We start from the raw sequence: 19718 nt of genomic DNA on the forward strand, positions 1-19718 counted from the left end.
ATGGGGGGGGGGGGGGTTAATGTGAAAATTTCCAGTCGAGAACTAATTTTTCCACTTATCCCGACACCACATGACTGCATTCAACACCGCTGTGGAAACTGTCTTTTATACTCAGATGCTATTTTTAAACGACTGTATGTGAGAATAGCAGAAGTGTTATGGACTCAGGACAGTGTCAGTATCAGCTTAATCACTATTATTTTACTTTTCAGTGGCTTGTCTGATTATTCTTTAAACCGTCTGGTCCCATGTGACACACCCAAACGCTGTCCTGACACAAACCACCGAATGATTCAGCGTTGTTCGCCCTCAGTCTAGTTAATGATATCTGCTTGAGTCTGAGGACTGTTTGATAGCCGCAAATCCTCTTTAAATAATCTGCGGTAACCGTCTCCACATGCACAGACTGGCTGCGTGCTGGGAACAAACTGAGGAGAGAGGCAGCTGTTTAAGCAAGATTCTTTGTGAGAGCTTCTCAATCAGAGACTGTTTTTCGGTGAATAGCTTTTTGCCTGCACAGTAAAATTTTTGTAAGCAGCTTTATTTCTCACTGTAAACTCCCCTGATTTAACTTTTGCCCACGATACTTTCAAGTCAGTCGCCACCTGATGGATTTAATGTTTTTTCCTTTTTGCCACACCCTCTGAACTCACGTTGCGAGTCACTGAAGACAAATTATGGGTCCCGCCAGAGTGAAGGACAGAAGCCCTGTGATTGGCCCGCTTAAACCTCAAGGTTTAGTTTCAGGCAGGAGATTTAAAAATAGTTATGTTTAGGGCTGCTCTGATTACAGATTGTTGGCGTTTGGTAAGGTTTTGGTGTAGTTTAGGTCTGCAGGGCTTTCATCCCTGCCCATAACTACAGTGGGATCCATACAAACACCACTGATCACTGATCTTATGCTTTTGATTAGCAAAATAAGAGCCCACTTATATTGCCTTAAGTTTGTAGTCTTTTTAATAATCCATTTGTTATCTAACAAACAAATCAACATCATGAAATTGCACTTTGACAAGCTTTGATCACCTGATGTACAGTAACGTATCAAGATCCATAGTGAGGTGATCATGTATTATATGTAAGCTCCACTCTCCAGTGCAGCAGAGTAATGGATATGTAATGGGCTTTTCGTCCTGACATAATGCACTCTTCAATCCAGCAGAAATCTGATGAGGGATGGGCTTTTGATTCCTGGTAATGCAGCTGAAGTGAAGACAAAGAGGAATCAAAAATCCATTTACATTACCGAGGCATCGACACCTCCAAGCTCCTCTGGCATGTCTTTATATACACACACACGCACACACACACAGCTCAGTTAAGACTGTCAAGCGTCCCTTTATGCCGTCATGTCTGACATGAGTCACACTGTGCCAGAGTTAGTGTCAAACTGGTAAATATTTCAGCACCAGGCAGGAATATTTAACCCCCCCGAGGATCCCAGACCACAGTGCAGAGCCGTGGGGAGCCGACAGGCAGGTTAGGTGTTCAGTGGGGTGTGGATCTGGAGGCTTGGGTGGTGAAAGATATTCAGATCCAACTATAGGATATGTAAGGAGCTTTAAATTGAATTCAACAAGACCAAGTGTCTCAGTAGTGCATAGTAAGCAATAAAAGACCTAGATAACAGTAAATGTCACAGAGCAGTACATAACAGTATTTAAACAAACCTCTTCCAACACTCTCATTGTATTTGTAGCTGCTACCATTGTTCTTGAAGAGACATTTAATGAAGAAAAGGCTTATTTATGTGTTGTTGTGGCCAGAGAATGGCTGATGAATCAGACCCTTCTACCCTGGCAGTTTTATTGCCAAGTATTGTGCAGTGGTGCTGCAGTGCACTGATTCATTCATGAAGCTCTGTAAGAAGATGTTTTGTGTTTTTGTCCCAAACAATAAAAGTTTAAACGGTTGCTTCTTAGATCTGTGTCAAAGAGCAGTTCAGAACAAAAACTGTTTATAATTGAGAAGCAGAGGAGGGTTTCAAAATACCTTTAATCATAAAACACCAACAACAGTCCATAATCCACATCTGGCAGCAAAGCCTCATAATGCATTCAGGATACTTACAATGTTCAACACTTTTATCAGAAATCTCAAGTGTGTAATTTAGAACCAGGCGTACAGACGGACGGGTGATGAAAGGAAAAGCAAGAGTTCGAAACAGTAAATGAAGGAGTATCTTTAGGTGTTCATCCCTCCAGTAAAAGAACGAGGTGTGCTGAAGCTTTTTTCCTTTATCTTGTCAGTTTTTCTGACAAGATAAAGTTTTTCCTTTATCTTGTCACCCGTTTGTTGTTACTCACGGCACAAAAATAAAATTGTGAACACAAGTATTCTCCATTTGATTTCTGTCAGTGTGGGTTGTTCCGTCGCGCGGTACGTGTCTCATTTCCACTCACATTTTCCTGCACACTTTCTGGCAGGTACACGCTATAATCAAGGGAGTATGTATGATATGGCCTACTGAGGGAACAAGCCTCCCTATGAAGAGTTTCCTAAAGTTGTTTTTGCATGATGCAATCATCAGTAGTATTTACAAACGCCCAGGACAATGCCATCATTGTGTGGAAAGACCATTGGCCAACTTCGGTCTGCAACTGTCATCGTATGAATGAGTGCCTGATGGTGAACACGCTCAAGGCTATAGCGTTCAAACGCAGACAAGTCGGGGCAGCTACCCGGCCCTGGGCGTGCGTTTACATGGGAATCACACAAAGCACAGGGAATGACTGGTAAATCTGGAAGTTAGTTGGTTTGAATATAAATACAGTTTGCAATAAGAGCTGTTCCTTTACTGTGTAAGGCACTCTCTCCTGGACAGAAGACTCCAGGAAAGCAACAATAAAACACACTGCACATGTCAAAATCAGGCCAACAGGCAGCAGGACCTTCAAAACAACAACTGAAAAATAGAGAAAACACTTAAATATCCCCTGCCATGCCTGCAAAAATCCACACATGCAGCTTTAAACAGACTCACACGCCTACAAACACACACACACACACACACGTACAGAGCCATGCCTGCATTAACTTATGCACACAGAACCCAGTTTTTCTCACACATTCACAAACATATTTGTCCATTTTTTTCAACTCCTGACAAAGTAAAGTGCAACTTTTTTTTAACACTATAATCAGGCCGGCTTTTTTTAATGTTCATTTCTTCCCTCTGGCCTCTCAGTCAAACTTTTCGAACACTAATTGAAAACAGGGAAACGAGACCGGAGCCCTCAGCTGAGAGTCTGGCAGGACGGGCTGAATCTGTGTCCAGGTGTGAACCATCCCAATCTCCTGCTTTACACCTACACTTTTCAACTCCAGGGAAATCAAAATATAATATACAACTCCCACACCCCCCAAAAGACGGGCTGAAAAACATGAAGCATAAATTATTCAACAGTGGCGTTGGCCTAATTTGTAATTACAGGCACCAAAATAGACTTTTGCCTAAACGACCATAACATGGGCGATATCTTCATTGTCCATTGCAGCTTCAATTGTGTCCTTTTCCTACATTTCAGTGATCTGGATAAATGAAAGCCGTCCAGAAGTTTGCTCACACCTACCCAGGCTTCTTTCTGTTTGGTGCAGACTAAGGAAGAAAGGCCAGGTTCGACAACCGCTGCAGCATGAGCCGGGTTTCAAGGAGAGTATTTTGGGCGCCAAAATGTTTTCAGTCGAGCCTCCGTCAGTAGCTGTACATGGACAAAGGTGTGTCCTCCATCATATCATCCTACACAAAGGAAAATGGAACAACACAACTCATTATACACAGTTAATATACACATAGTCCAACAACACACGCTTATACAGTTTACAGGTGCTCACTTTTTAGACAATACTATGGATTTTGTTGTAACACCTTTTATAAAAGTTGTACTTGGTGGTTTTATCCATCCCGACGAATGTTTGATAAATCAGTTATGACAGAAGAACGACTTTGTGCAAAACAAAAAGTTAAAGACATTTTGGGAAATACTCTCATTCGCTTTATAGCCAAAAGTTTTAATATGAAGCTGTAGCCAACAGCCGCTTAGCTTAGCTTAGCTTAGCATAACGACTGGAAACAGGAAATCAGCCCGCGTGGTTCTGTCCAAAGGTAACACAATCTGCCTACAAGCGCCTCTAAAGCTCTTTAGTAAGCATGTTCTATCTTGTTTGTTTAATCAAAAGCCAAAGTGTGCATGTGCCGGTTCACTTTTTGGCAAAGTTCTGGAGTCTTGTTGTCCCCTTAAGGTTGCCATGCAACCACAGACTGTATAAAATATGGACGTCGCCCATACTGTAGGTTTCTGAGGAGCCAAAATGAAGCTTGAAGTGGACGGCTCACACATGGGAGAAGTTTTCTTTCAAGGTTTTCTGCCAGGCATCATTTAGGTTTAGGCAAAAAAACAACTACTTGGTTAGGTTTAGGAAAATACAGTGGTTTGAGTTAAAACCAACCCTGTCTGGCAAAAGTTCTCCCGTGTTGGCTCGCCATCTCCTGCTAATCCAAAACTGGGCAAAGAGGCGGAGAGTGGATGGAGCTGAGGCGGGCCGAACAAAACCTATAGTCTCTGTGACGACAATCGCCTGTCACTCAAATAGGCCACGCCTTTAATGATGCAGAACTTTACGCCTTAATTTAATTTAAATGTGTGAGCTATATATAAATTCACCCTTTGTACAATTGTCATGAATAGTTTAATGAATCATGAGTTAAATTAGCTAAAGAGACTAAACCTGTTTTCTTTTGTGTACCAGGCTTTAAACATGTTTCTTTCTGCTGTAAAGTTTGTCATTTTAACACGGTGGGTCCATGATGATTGATGAGTGGCCATTCAAGGAACCGCAGCTTCCGCCACTTCCCTGTTGGCTTCATTTTTCAGCCGCCTGGCGTGCAGCAAGTGGTGACTCCAGGCTAGTTGTTTCTTTTGGTGTTAAGCTAATCAGCGGCTGGCTGCAGCTTTATATTAACCATAAAGATATCAGAGCGGTATCAATATTTTCATCTAACTCTGCAATAAAGTATCTACGAAGTGCGTGCTGTTAAATGTGAATACGTTTCCAGGAGGCCAGAGGTTAAATGTTCATTTGAGCGGTGATCCTGGTGAATTTAAGCTAAACAGACAAAGCAAAGATGCTGCTGGAGGAGGATAAACCCCAAATAAAGCCATTGGTTACAACTTATATATAATATTACTGGTGAGTTGTAACATGTGTGCTCCACAACATCTAACCGACTGAGTATTTCCACGGTGGCCGCAGTGAAAGTGCTGCCCGGGTGTCATGGACGTGCTCACCATAGGTAGGTCCTGCAGCCTGCGAAACTCTGGTTGGTTGTCTCTCCGGCGCAGTTTGAGGAAGAAGAGCAGAGTGATGATGACTGCAGTGATGATGAAGGCTGACACCAGAACAGCCAGCAGGGGGTCTAATGTGGGGGATGTATGAACCATCGTCGCTGGAACAAAAAAAAAGAACAGGATACTTGAGCGTATGTTCCTCTTTGAACACGCTGCAGCCCGAGTAAACAAGCCAACAATGCACAGTTAAAGATTTGACTTAACCTGGTGCAAACAGTCGAACTTCCGCTTCTTAAACGTTTGTTTAAAGCTGCGACTGGAACTAAATATAGAGCTGACAGCAGCGCGTTGAGCTCGAGCGTTCATCATGTAGCTCAGGACAGGAATGTCAAACACAGGATGGTGATGTTAAGCCTTCCTGTACTCGAGCACTCTGTTGGGCAAGTGCTTTTATTTATAGGGCGACGTTTTCAGATAAAATTAGAATCAAGCCGTTTATACTGAATGTGCATGAAGTGTGCAGTGAGTTTGGGTTTTCTCCAATGTCGCTGTTTAATCTCCAACATCATGACCTTTCTATGTCGATGTGTCTTTGTATATTTCTGTGCAGGAAGAGTTTGTGTGTCCGTGGAAGTTTATTCCTGTATAATATGGATGTTGCTATGGAAGGCTATTTTGTAAACTAAGCTTTTTTTTATATCCTCTGGTGGTTGAAAGTAACAACAACCACAGAGCAGTGAATGCTCCCTGTTCCTTTGACTAATGGAAAGAGGCGAGGTGCCAAGTGTGGCCTAATAAAACCACAGAGAGAGCGAGAGAAACGGAGAGAATTTTATATTTCAACTGTATTCAACTGAGAAGAGTTGATCGGGTTTTCCTTCTTTTTGCGATGAAATCTTGTTAAAAGTCGTCTCAAAGTGGAGCACAGATAAAGAAACGTATACTGTGGATATGAAAATCCAATCCAAATTTTCCGACAGAGGGGGAGAGAGACAGAAAACAGAAAGAAAACAGAACATTCTTGAGGCCTCGAGTCCCATGACTGCCTCTGTCTCTTTCCCAAACAGAGCCATAATTGTGGAGTGCTTGGTGGTGACAGTGCTTGTAGAAGATGTAGACGGGTGGGGGGGGGATGCATGGTGTGTGTTTGTGCCTGTGTGTGTAGAGGCGAGGGCTGGCTTGTGTTGGAAAACAAAGAACAGCGTCGCCTTTGTTATCAAGCCGATTCACTTCTGGCTCTGTCAATACCCAGGCAGAACAAATTGATGCACCAACACAGGAGATATCGTGCACTTACGGCCGCCACCAACGTTGAGCTGGGACGGGGTGTCAGCGTTGTCTTTGGCCTGGGCGGTGGGGCTGCTTGGCGTGTTGATGGTGGTCTTTAGGTGGGCTTGGCTGGAGGTCTCGGGAAGTCCGTCGGCCTGTGAAGTGCGACGCGGAGATGTGAGCGTCGTCGGTTCAGACTTGGGGGGCTCTTGAGAGGAGCTGGTGATGGATGTTGAACTTGACCGGGCGATGGCAGTCGTGGTAGTTTCAGGCTTTGGCGGCTCAGACGTGGGGTCAGGAGTGGACGAGTGTATTTCCTGTGATGGTGTAACAGAGTCAGGTGGAAGTATAGGTGGATGTGTAGTGTGTGGCGTGGTTGTCTGTGTGTCAACAGTGGTAGGGTGGGTTGTGTGTGTGTGGCCGGGGGTGGTGGTGGTAGTTGGGGTGTCAGAGGCCGGGGCGTGGCTCCCAGTAGGAGAAATCGGCGGTGGTGACGTTGAGCGATCTGTTAGGCTTCCATTGTTTTCGGGGGCAGCAGCCTCTGAGGGAGAGACGACAGTATCTACACAAAGAGAAAGACAAAATAATTATTAAAAAGACAAAAAAGTAACTCCAGATTACTTTGGGTAAAGATGTTTCTTTTTTCACTCTTTTGTAAACTTTATTGAAACACAATCACCTCTCTACTTCCAATACGTCCTCTATACAGTATGTCCCCCTCTTAAATCCACACACATGTTCCTATTACACTTCTGACCTTACGAACAGCCTGACTCAGAAGTTGGAAGTTACCAATTTCCGATAACAAGTGAACGCAGCATAACCTTTAGTGAGGAGCAGACCAACGGCTGTCAGCAGCGTCACTAACATGGCGGCCCATTTACATCTAGCCCGCCAATGTAGCCACAGACACAATACTCAGCAAAAAGGTTTTTCCATTGGTGGGTCACATGATCAATCACCATTGTTTTAACTCACTCTTTGATAGATAGTTACTTAAAAGACAATTTAATAGTTGAAAATCTTACAGTGTACAACTTTAAAGGGTCCGTTCACCTAAATAACAAATAAACCTCTTTTCTCACTTCCTCTAGTGGCTGTGGCCGTTTTGGTTTTATTTGTCCAGGTTTTAAGATTTTCATCTCTGAGATTTATGCCTCCAACCCAACAGAGTGCTGCAGGAGTGAGGCCTATAACCGTTATAACGTTTTTGCAATCCCGGTCCCCTCGTCTCAAAGTCAATGTTTTTTGTTTTGTTTTTTAAATGTTTTGTTCTATGAGATAAAATACATTCAGAAATACTCTACTTGTGAATTACCAAGCTTGTAAGTGTCTTTAAAAAGGTGGTTGCTACCAAGTGGCTAAATGAGACTACAAACGTCGTCATGCCGTACAAGCAAAATCAGTTGGAAGCTAGTGGGTGACATAGTTTATATTTAGCCTAATGTTATCTTTTTACTTCTGGCAATTACATTTACACTTCATAAAAATCATAAAGGCAGCTTTTATTTGTGAAGATTGATGAAGTATCATAACTTCTACAATAGTCCAAAATCCAATGCAGCAGTCTGATGCTAATCCATGAGCTGTATTTAGCAAATGTTAGCATGCTAACATGCTCAACTAAGATGGGAGTATAGCTAAGTTCCCGGGTCCTATGTTCCCAGCTTTGTATGTGACCAGGGAACATCGGACGCTACAATCGGTGCCGAATTCCCGGCAAATAGGAGACCCATACACTACCCCCTAACCCTGACCCTGACCCTGACCCTGACTGTAACCTCTTAGCCTATCAAAATGCTAAATTAAAATCTGCGAAAGGCAGAGGCTTATGCAACCGGGGGACATAAGGATGTCCCCACTAAGATCATAATACACTTACAGAGCACGTAACATTATTGTTTAGCAGCACAGAGCCGTTAGTGCAGCTGTAGAGTCTTACCGTTGTTAAAGTGTAACTTTTTCAACGCCGTGGGCACCATAAATGTAAATAATTTCACCTCAGTTGTAATCAAAGTTGAATATCTCCACCTTAAAGTTGTGCGCATGCAAACAATACTCAAATATGAAGTGTTCTTTCCCCACAAAATAAATCAAGCATCTAAAAATGTGCCTCGTCTGTGAATATGTTTATCAGTCTGTGTGAACCAGTACCAGTGTGTGTGTGTGTGTGTGTGTGTGTGTGTGTGTGTGTGTGTGTGTGTGTGTGTGATAGAGAGAGAGAGAGAATGTGTGGGAGTGGGGGAGTATTTCACTTCTACCTTTCTCACCCCTCTGTGGAAAGTCACACAGCATTTAATCACCTCTCTCTTCCTCTCTTCTCCTCAACACCAGCTTTTCTCTCAGTATAGTTCACCATCCGTTGGCTTTCCTCACAGATCGCACCGTATTAAAGTCACTCATGCCTCCTTAATTTTACTCTTTCACTTGCATCTCCCTCCATCTGAGACGTCCTTCCCTTCTCTGCGCTCCAGTTCTTTAAGAACCAGGCTGAGCAGGGTGTCAACACGTTAGCGCAATCACTCACGCTGTGGCCCACTTCTGGCCGTGGAAAACAGAGATAAGGACTTTGTTAAATATAGCTCCTAACCTCGGAGCCACCTGCTGCTGGGCTCCCTACTAAATTCTTCTGAAGTGTCACCCACCTTCCTTACTGGCAAACCACTGCAACACCAGATCCCCTTTCTTTGCTGCACACTCAATTCAATCTGAATGAATAACACAGGATTAAGAATACAGAGTTGCATCGTTACTATTACCGTTCTTTGGTTTGAGTGTTGAGGCGGTTTCCTCTTCCTTAGTTGTGTTGCTGCTCAGACCGCTGGTGTTTCTTGAATTTGGATTTGTGTCCGGGACGTTCAGTGACGGTTCAGTAGCAGCAGGACTGACGGGGTCCAGGCTAGGACCAGGTACGGGCTCTGCAGCTGGAGCCTCTGGAGTCGCACTTTCTGGAGCAGAGGAGGCAGCGGCATGATCACCATCTGAGGAGGAGAGACACATTTGGATAATCGGTCTCTGGTCGTGTCCTCAGAGTCTTTAGCGGCTTTTTTGCTCGTTATCTAAAGCAAACAAGTATCAATTTAGAGTATTTCAGTCGGCAAAGGCTACCGTTTATCCAAAGGACCATTATAACAACTGAATCATTCATCCAGGGGAAGTTATCTGACTATGCGTGCTTCTTTCCAGCACTTTTAATTACATTTATTTTTTAAACGCTCAATACAGCCACAGTCTTCCATCGATCAGAACGCATCTTTATCAGAGCAAACAGGAGTGTAATGTCTTAAAGTGTTGGAAGAAGAAAACATGTGAGGAGCTCTTTTCCAAAACGCTATAAATCCATTTGAATAGTTTTCAGGAAAATTTAATTTTTTACCCAGACCCTCACATTTGGTTAATATTCACTGTATCTTGTCTAAATGGTTTATTGGCTCAGTGTGAACATGTTGAACGGACGGACGAAACAAAAAACTCTCCTGCTTCAGAGCGCCGCCATGTTGGATCGCATAGAACGCTCACTGAATTCTGATCAGTTTATAGTCATTTTTTCACTTTTTTGTGGTGTTTTCATCTGTTTTTAATCGTATTTGTGTTTTTTCATCTGTTTTTAGTCATTTTTTTCACTTTTTGTGGTATTTTGCATCTGTTTATAGTAATTTTGTCACATGTTTGTGGTGTTTTTCATTTGTTTTTAGTCGTTTTTTTCACTTTCACTCAGTCTGAACATGAGCGCTCACTGAATTCTGATTGGTCGAGAGGACGTATCGCATTTAGGCTGAAAATAGGTTTGGCGCTGGTCGCGGTTTGGAAAGGAACTGCATCTTGAGAGCATTTTAAACAAGGAAATAGAGCGATTTGGCAGAAACACTGATGAAGCAGTGAAAAGGTTCTGTTTACAGCAAAGTGACTCAAACTAATTTTTTAAAAATTTGGCTTTTATCTCGTTTTGGAAAAGAGCTCTTCATATCGTGTTTACTTTGCAAATCACATTTTTGTTTTGCATCAGGAGATAAATGCGGTGGCTCCTGACCGCTCAGGCTCGTGACTCCTTGAGTGAGAAGAGCACTTCAACCAAACAGTGAATTTTTGAAAGCCTGAAAGCATGTCGTCTGAACTCTTAGATTTTTACTTAATGTCTCATTTTGTAAGAATAAAAAGGAGAATTTCTTTATTTTTTTGATTACAAAGCAGGTGGAGATCCACATAGAAATGCACACAGTCCGTATACAAAAACTGTGTCTTTAAACAAGCCGTCAGAACTTCTGTGCAGTGGAAGACCCGGAAACACTGACCAATCAGAGCAGACTGGGGTTTTCTGGAGGGCGGCTTAAAGAGACAGACGCTAAAAAAGAGCATTTAAGGCAAATACATGTACAGTATATTCAGATCATGTTTTTGAACATTAAAGCATGTAAAGGTGGTTTAAATACAAGTATAAACCTGAGAATTGGCATACTATGTCCCCTTTTAGACCAGAGAATGGAAACTGAGAAACAACACAGCCACTTTACTGTAAGACATAATTTCAGAGCACAAAACTAAACGGATTACTCTGATATTTACTTTGCATGACATCAGACCTTCTCTCTCTCTCTCTCTCTCTCTCTCTCTCTCTCTCTCTCTCTCTCTCTCTCTCTCTCTCTCTCTCTCCCTCTCCCCCGTCTTGATCTCTTTACTGTCTGACTCTGTTTGTACCTGCTTCCCTTTGATGAAGACCAGAGCACTGTTGTAATATAATGTCATTACCGTTCAGTGACACACTGCCATGATGCCTTTCATTACCGCCATGATCACTCATACGTAATCATCAGCGCACAGAGAGAGAGAGAGAGAGAGAGAGAGAGAGAGAGAGAGAGAGAGAGAGAGAGAGAGAGTACTGTTTGAACTCTAAATGATACAAAAACAGACTCACTCATAAATAGACGGAGGTGATATAATACTCCCCTTGTTGCCTCACTCCATAACAGGTCAAATGCTGGAGTAGTGTGTTGTGCATATGTGCGTCTGTGTGTGTGAACGTGTGCAGCTTTATAAAGAGAACCACTGTTGCACACTCCTCTTAACCACATATCACAGGGTCTTACTTTCACGGCTCATGCAGCATGCACCTATGGGGAAGTAGCTCTTGCTCACTTGGTGAACCCTGCCAGTGAGAGGAACAGCCGACTGTTTCTCCACGAGCAGATGTCAGCCGCTTCACCGCTCGATGCCGGACGTGCCTATCAGTAATACCTTCTGTGTGAACCTCCCCTACCTGCTCCTGTAAAATCCCATAAGCCCTGGTTTCACAATGCATGATTGGAAATAGCTGAAGACAGCTCTGTGCATGCTGCCCTTTCCTCTGAACTTATTTCAGATGTTTACTGCCAACCGTCGTGTGACCTCTCAAGCTGCATGTTGTGTCTCTGGTCTCTCATTTTCTTTTCCAGGTCAAGGTCTTATAAGGCTTCATGGGAGAGCCTAGATTCACTATAGTAGTTAGTTTGGTGCTGGTGTGTGTCTGTGTGTGTGTGTGTGTGTGTGTGTGTGTGTGTGTGTGTGTGTGTGTGTGTGTGTCATCCTGGCAGCATGTGGTCCTGGAGATATCTACTGTTGCGGGAACCACCACAGAGGCAGTTTTGTTTATCTTGCTGGGTGTTTATCTGTCTGTCCGTCTGTCTGTACACAGATTGCAACGGTGCGAGATACAGTCATGAAACTTGTGTGTAGTTGAGATCAATCGCTGCGTTTCCATCAAACACTTCAATACAGTACCTTTGGAACAGCGCCGTACCCATGTGGACGTGTATCTAAACACTAGAACTGTTTTAAGTTTCCATGCACATACACGAGCCCAGCCCACGTGGACTTACAAGACACCAAAATGATTGTAAATAGGGGCGACTGTGGCTCAGTGACAGAGTGGGTCGTCCTCCATTGGAGAGATTGGTGGTTCGATTACCACCTCCACATGTCGAAGTGTCCTTGGACTGAACCCTGAATTGCTCCCTGTGCTGCGCATGGGTGTGTAAATGTGGTGTGAATGGTTACATTAGATTAGACGGTATGTAGATGTCCACCGCCATCAGTGTGAATGTCTGTGTGAATGGGTGAATGTGACAAACACTGTGAAAGTGCCTTGAGTAGTCATAAAACATCGCATTGCAATGGCTCAGGATTGATATATTTGTAAAGTACGTCTGGTTGCAGGCAACAAAGCCATCACACGGCGGTGGCTGCAGGAAAAAACTTGCCATCAAAGGACGACTGGACTGCAATTCTCAAAAGAAATAACACTGTTTAAAGAAATTAACCTTTTCCCTTAAACTGCAATTTGAACAATATATAAAATACTTGAAATGGACTGCATACTCTCAAGGACTCGATCTACTGTCTGCTCTGCATCAATGTGTGTCTCATACCGAGCCGTGTTCTTTCCTCTGTTTTAACCTGAAAACAATAAAAATAAAAAAAGAATCACCCTACCAGGAGAACTACTCATGATAATAAAAGGACATATCACTGAATGCTGCAGTCTTAAATGAAGGATCGACTGATATGGATTTTTTAGCCGATGACCGATACGGACCACAGATTTCCTTGAGCTGATATTTGGAGCTCATACTACTTTTGCTCCCTCAGTTTACATCATAAAAATTACACGATGATGACAACAAATGTCACAAGTCTCAATTTTTAGAAGAGGAACATTAATTGAACGTAAAAAAGGCGTCTCCAGCAACACAGAGCTGCCTGTGGACGCCTGTCTGTAAATAATGCCGGGGAAAAACTATCGCAGAACGCACCAGCCCGCATCGGCCCCCATCGGCCCCCATCGGCCCCCATCGGCCCCCATCGGCCCCCATCAGCCCCCATCAGCCGATACGATACACGTAAGAAACACAAATATCGGCCGACGTATCGGTCTATCACTACTTTAAATCATTGACCGACAATGAAACACGAAAGTCTTCAGAAAAAACTTTTTTTTAAGTTTAAAGTTGGAACTTTTCTCACTTTTGAATTTAGGTCGTACCTATGTTATTTAGTTTCTTTATTTTATTATTATTATTATTTTATTTATTTATTTATTTAGATGACTGTATATTTTCTGCGCAATATGCCTGTAACAATGTCACTTCTGCTTTTTGCACTATTTGGACTTATTTAATCATATTTATTCACTCCATATTACATTATTACAAAACAAGAACAATTGCACTATATCATGTCAATATGTACATATGTCTATTTTCAATTTCTTCCTTTTTTAAATTTAACTTTATTGTTTATTTTAGCTATTTTTTTATCTTATTTTGTCATACTCTGTTGCTGCTGTAACAAAAGAATTTCCCCGTCTGCGGGACATTAAAGGTTTTCTGATTCTGATTCTGATTCTGATATGACCCTCAGATTTTTATGCATTGTGATAAAGACCGTTTTAAATTAGTTTTATCTACTGAACATATGCAGTTATTCTTATAACTAATGAAGGCGGACGGTGAAAACAAGAAGCAGAGGGATTTCTTTTTCTGTGCAGGAACTGAAGGTTTGAGTTACAACAGAGACGATCATTTACGAAACCTTGCATCCAAGTCAAAAGTTCCCCCTGACTTACATCCTGTACGTTTATGCAAACGCGGCCCCGCACAGTCAAAACAAAGTCTGGTGGCATCGCACTGCTTTCAAAACCTGTCCATAAAGTCTGCACACTGTACTACGGAGGAAAAGCCAATTAGCATGAACCCAGTGAGATGACAGTGCGCTGCTGCACATAGTTAGAGGTGTCGTTCATCACAATGTGCTCCCCTGTTCATTTCCAGCCAATAAATGTCCTCCAGTGGAGCCGAGCTCTTCTCTATTCATTTGAATTTCAGCCGGAGGAGCTGATGGGACCGTTCTGCCCAATAAAATCTCTTCAAATGTCAATAGTCTCATTTCCCTTTTATGTGCGAGGCACTGACGGAGAAAGGGAACGAGCAGGAGGGGAGTGTTTGAAACAGGTAGGAGAGACAGCGGAAGGTGGGTGAAGAGTGAAATACAGGATGTGGAGTGTGTGACAGGAGTGTAAGAAAGAGGAAGAAGCAGAGAAGGTGGGGGAGGGAGGGGAGAAGTGATGTGAAAGATAAAGTGCGAGGCTGTTAAAACAAATTGCAGAGCGTTTCAATAAGGCTGTGATTTGAAACAGAGCGAGTATTAAAAACTGAAACACTGACTGGAGGTCGGGGGAGAGTTCGTCTGCCTCTGATCTCGAGGACGTTGGAAAGAAAACACACGAGAGGAACAAAAGTATTCACACTCAACTTTCTCTTTACAGTGAAAACAAAGTTGGTTACAGTGAACTCACTTCAGCTCTGTCAGGGTAAATCCAAAACACCACAGGTATTAAACAGCCGCTCAGCACTTTTCCATACTCTCCATACTTCCTCACAATATGACAGATAGATATGTAATTTATTTACTAAGAGTTCTGCTTTAAATAGCAAATAAAAAACCAACATAACAGGGTGAAAGGTGTCTTTATCATGGAGGAAATCAAGTTTGTTGTAAAATGGTCATCATTAATACAGGCTACAGTGTGTTTATTATATCATTATTTGTTTGTTTTTTATGTTCTTTTGCTTATTGTATGATTAATTAATTGGCTGTACAAAATGTGAAGTATTTGATGTGTGCTGCTCATTTATATGTATCATAAAAAATCATTATTACTATTTAATAACTCTTATTTTTTAATTTGCTCAGACATAAAAACATTATAAGTGATAACAGGTGAAATTAAGATGAGATAATCATTAGTCACAGTGTTACAGCAGCGAAGGAGGATAGTCTAAATAAGAAAAGCATCAGTAACAGATGCAAAATATACAAAAATATAATAATAGTCTATGTGCACAGTTACAAACAATTAACAGTCAAATGTTTGTGCTGAATAAGCAGTTTAAAAACACAGAAAGACCACAGGTGACAGAGGTGTGTGTGTGTGTGTGTGTGTGTGTGTGTGTGTGTGTGTCTGTCTGTCTGTCTGTCTGTCTGTCTGTGTGTGTGTGTGTGTGTGTGTGTGTGTGTGTGTGTGTGTGTGTGTGTGTGTGTGTGTGTGTGTGTGTGTGTGTGTGTGTGTGTTACCATGTTCAGTGGATCCGGAGTTAATAGTGAGCAGCAGCGCGCACAGGACCATCCACAGTTTGGTCTCCATCTTCTCTGTCCTGCGGCCTCACAGCACAGGAAAACAAGTGTCGCCTCTGTTCCTCGGTCTCTGTCCGACCCCAGACTTTAAAACAGGACTTTCAAAATAAAATAATCCCAGGAAGCTGTTACTGTACAACCCACTGCAGACGGCAGCTCTGCCAGAGTGTGCGTGGCTGCGGGGACGGAAGGAGGAGTGTGTGCGTCCTGACTGCGCTCTCGCTCTCTCTCTCTCTCCCCTCTCTCTCTCTCTCTCTCTCTCTCTCTCTCTCCCCTTCTCTCTCTCTCTCTCTCTCTCTCTCTCTCTCTCTCTCCCCTCTCTCTCTCCCCTCTCTCTCTCTGCCACGTGTTCCCTGTCCAAAATAGTCGGTAGGTCTTGACTGTGCCATGAGGCTTTTTACAGTATCACACAGAACAAGACTGACACTTTCCGCCCTTTTGCAGATTATTTATTATATTTTTTTTGGTGCAACATGAAGCAGGTATAGTCTACAGAGGAACATCAGTGTTAAAAATGTGTATTATGTTTGTTATTACCTGAATTTATGCGCAAAAACCTGTTGTTATGAGGTGACAGAGCTGTGTCCCTCCTGCCCTTGTGTCTCTCATACAAAAATACACTTTTTTCTCATACACTTTTACAAGTGCATGCATTAAAACAACAGAGAATCAGTTATTTCACAGTGTTAAAAATGTGTATTATGTTTGTTATTACCTGAATTTATGCGCAAATGATCATTGTTTTGAGGTGTAAGAGCTGTGTCTCTCCCTTTTTCTGCATGCACGTATCAAAACCATGCCTCTTCAGCACAGTGCAGGTCTATTACAGTGCATCGACCTCTGACACATTTAATTTGTATTTATTTCACATATTTTAAGCATTTTTTAAGCATAAGAAAGGATTTCAAGAGATATTCCTGTTAATCTGTTCACTATTTGTCCACTAAGTGACGTTAGTTTATTGTATATTTATAGCTATGTATTTATTTGTTTTATTTTTTTTTAACATGTAAACAATACAGAAAACATACAACAAATACATGAATAAAGACAATGATAAAGTAAATGAAATAAAAATGTTAAAGAAAACAGAAACCAACAGCAATGAGAAAATAAACAATATTTATTTAACAGTATTAGTTTATTCACTTATCCATTCATTATAATATGAAGTCATTAAAAAAGTTGGGGGTTTATGAGCCTTTATATTTTTATTTTTAACCCTAAAACGTGTTAAATGTATTCCTCGTGTTATTGGCCTAATTTATTTTCCATATTTTTAAGAATTATTCTGTCATGTGTTTGTAGATTATATTTTAAGGTTATATGATGAAATTAATTATTTAATAAGAGACAGACAGACTGTCCCGCCGACTCTTTGACTTGATCCGGAAGCCCATCATGCTCTCTGTGTTTTTGTTTTTTGCATGACTCGCGCTTTCTGCAGGGCGTTTCACTGGCGCGTGACGTCCTCGATGGGCCACGTGGGGCCGCTGCTGCTCCACAGCTGAGTCTGTGGAAATACACTTTAGTTTGGAGCATTTGTTTTTCTTTATTTAATAAGTAAGATAATAAATAATAAATAAGATCAGTCATAGAGTGTGGTCTTTACCTACTCTGCAATGTGTCCTAGGATAACTTTTGTTATGATTTGGCACCATAAATAAAATTAAATTGCTTTATATTTTATAAATCAAAGACGTTCAAACAAATATTCTGTAAGCCTGAAGTGAAATGCAGAATATTAAACAGAGCAAACTATTTGCATCATTCTTTCAGGGTTAAGGATTTCCCACATTTAGGAAGTATTAAACACGGTTGTTCTGCATCAGCTGCACATGTTTTTCTTTATGTGCATCATATCATATGTTTATTTTTGTTTAATGATGTATATATAACACATTTATTTTCGTTTAATGTCGCTATTTATGACAGAACTGGAAGGTGTGATGTGCATATTAGTAGCACCTTTATCACAGTTTCAAGGGTTGTTTTGATGGGGTTTTCAATATTGTCGCCTTTTATTAGTGTTTGTCTGTAAAATGATTTTAAAATACGTTTTTGCTGAGTTTGCTCTAGTACACAATTGTTTAAACTGGCTTTTGTCTTATGCTTAAGTCTTTTAAATTTAAATTTCCATTGGTTATTACTTTTTATTTGCTCATTTTGCTGTTTGGGTCTTATTTTAACAATGTTATCATGTGAAGCTATGTGTGACTTTGTCTGTAAAAGGTGCTATATAAAAATAAAAGTATTATTATCACTATTAGTATTGGTATTATTATTGTTGTTGTTTTTGTAATGTATTTGTAAAATGAGCTACTTCCAGAAGAAGCTAGAGTTTATACTTTCAGCTATCGCCTTCATACTAATATTTAAGATTTAAATTACATAAATGGGAGAAACAGGAATATATAGCCTTATGTATTAACCATATATTCGCTCTGTATGTGGAAACAAATCATTAATAATTTAAAAAATAGGCAAGGTGTGGTTATGTTATGATTTATATGATTGGATGTTCACTAAACGACCATTACCACTCCTGTTGTTGTTGTTGTTGTTGTTGCATCTGGAGGGTTTATGGGGCACGTGACAAACAAACAGCATTTCTTTTCTGCTGAAAATGTGGTGACATGTGAGACACAACGTATAGCTTCTTAAAGGCACCACCTAACATCTAACATCTAACATCTACCTCTTCATCTTCATCTTCATCTTTCATAATGTGAGGATGACATTTCAGTGGGGAGAGGGGGAATGCCGCGTTCAAAGACGCTGGGATTTACCAAAGAGCTTTGGCCACAAAAATGACAAAACGAAACAAAAAATTACAAAACGAAACAAAAATGACAAAACGAATGTGAAACATATCCGTTATTTATCTAAAGAACCGGACATTTACGAAGACTAAAAATGCATAACTAAAAATAATACATAATAAAACATTCTCTGAATTTTGTATATTCTCCACTTTATGTATTTTGGAGAAATCACTGTTTTATTGACCGTGTTATGGTTATAGAAGACTAAACAGGACTTAAGTCTGTAAATGCTGAAATTAATGGGACCTCATCCATCTCATTAACACATGGACACAGACACACAGAAATAAATAAATGTAGGTGAACAAAAATGTAGAAATAAATGTAAAGCATTCATTTATTATTTATTATTTCAGTATTTAATCAGGCATTCATTCATTTATTTATACATTTATTGATACATTTATTTATTTTTGTTAATATTATTTTTTTATTCATGCATTTAATCATTGATCCATGTATTTTTTTTTCCTTTATGTATTTATTAATTGTTTCATGCATTTGTTTTGTATTTATGCATTTAATAATTTATTAATGTATGCATTTATTGTATATTTATGTATTATTTATTTATTCATACACTTATTAATTTATTTATTTCAGCATTTATTAATTTATTCCTGTATTTATTTACACATTTATTGATGCATTTATTTTTATTTATTCATGCATTTATTAATTCATTCATTTATTCCAACATTTATTCATTCATTTATCCCTGTATTTATTTATACATTTATTTAGGCATTTATTTATTTATTAATGTATTTATTAACTAATTAATTTATTTATTAATTCATTTATTTCAACATTTATTTACTAATTTATCCCTGTATGTATTTATACATTTATGTATGCATTTAAGTATTCATATATTTCAGCATTTATTTATTAATTTATCCCTGTATTTATTTACACATTTACTGATGCATTTATTTATTTATTCATTCATATATTTCCGCATTTATTTATCAATGTCTTCCTTTATTTATTTATACATTTATTGCTGCATTTATTTATTTATTCATGTATTTATTAATTAATAAATTAATTTACTCATTCATTTATTTAAACATTTATTTTTTAATTTATCCCTGTATGTGTTATACATTTATGTATGCATTTATTATTCATATATGTCAGCATTTATTTATTCATTTATCCCTGTATT

The 19718-nt window shown here is 40.2% G+C and overlaps 1 protein-coding gene across 1 annotated transcript; it reads right to left on the bottom strand.

Moving 5' to 3' along the window:
• Window positions 1-1979: 1979 nt before the first annotated feature.
• Window positions 1980-15902, bottom strand: LOC310966571 (uncharacterized protein). The gene is made up of 5 exons (XM_083940335.1): window positions 15663-15902; window positions 9317-9538; window positions 6586-7119; window positions 5289-5446; window positions 1980-3739 (listed from the first exon to the last, which is right to left on the bottom strand). Exons 1-5 carry the CDS (start codon window positions 15730-15732, stop codon window positions 3695-3697), a joined length of 1029 nt encoding a protein of 342 aa, XP_083796461.1. The 5' UTR covers window positions 15733-15902; the 3' UTR covers window positions 1980-3694.
• Window positions 15903-19718: the final 3816 nt, after the last annotated feature.

Source organism: Echiichthys vipera (assembly GCF_963691815.1).
Source record: "Echiichthys vipera genome assembly, chromosome: 3".
Lineage (NCBI taxonomy): Eukaryota > Metazoa > Chordata > Actinopteri > Perciformes > Trachinidae > Echiichthys > Echiichthys vipera.

Excerpts from the sequence above, each read along its gene's own strand:
- LOC310966571 (XM_083940335.1), bottom strand. The coding sequence starts at position 15,732 with ATGGAGACCAAACTGTGGATGGTCCTGTGCGCGCTGCTGCTCACTATT. Across the intron at positions 5,447-6,585 it reads GCTCAACGTTGGTGGCGGCC|CGACGATGGTTCATACATCC; the intron begins GTAAGTGCACGA and ends TTTTTGTTCCAG. Across the intron at positions 3,740-5,288 it reads GGCTGCAGGACCTACCTATG|GATGATATGATGGAGGACAC; the intron begins GTGAGCACGTCC and ends TCCTTTGTGTAG.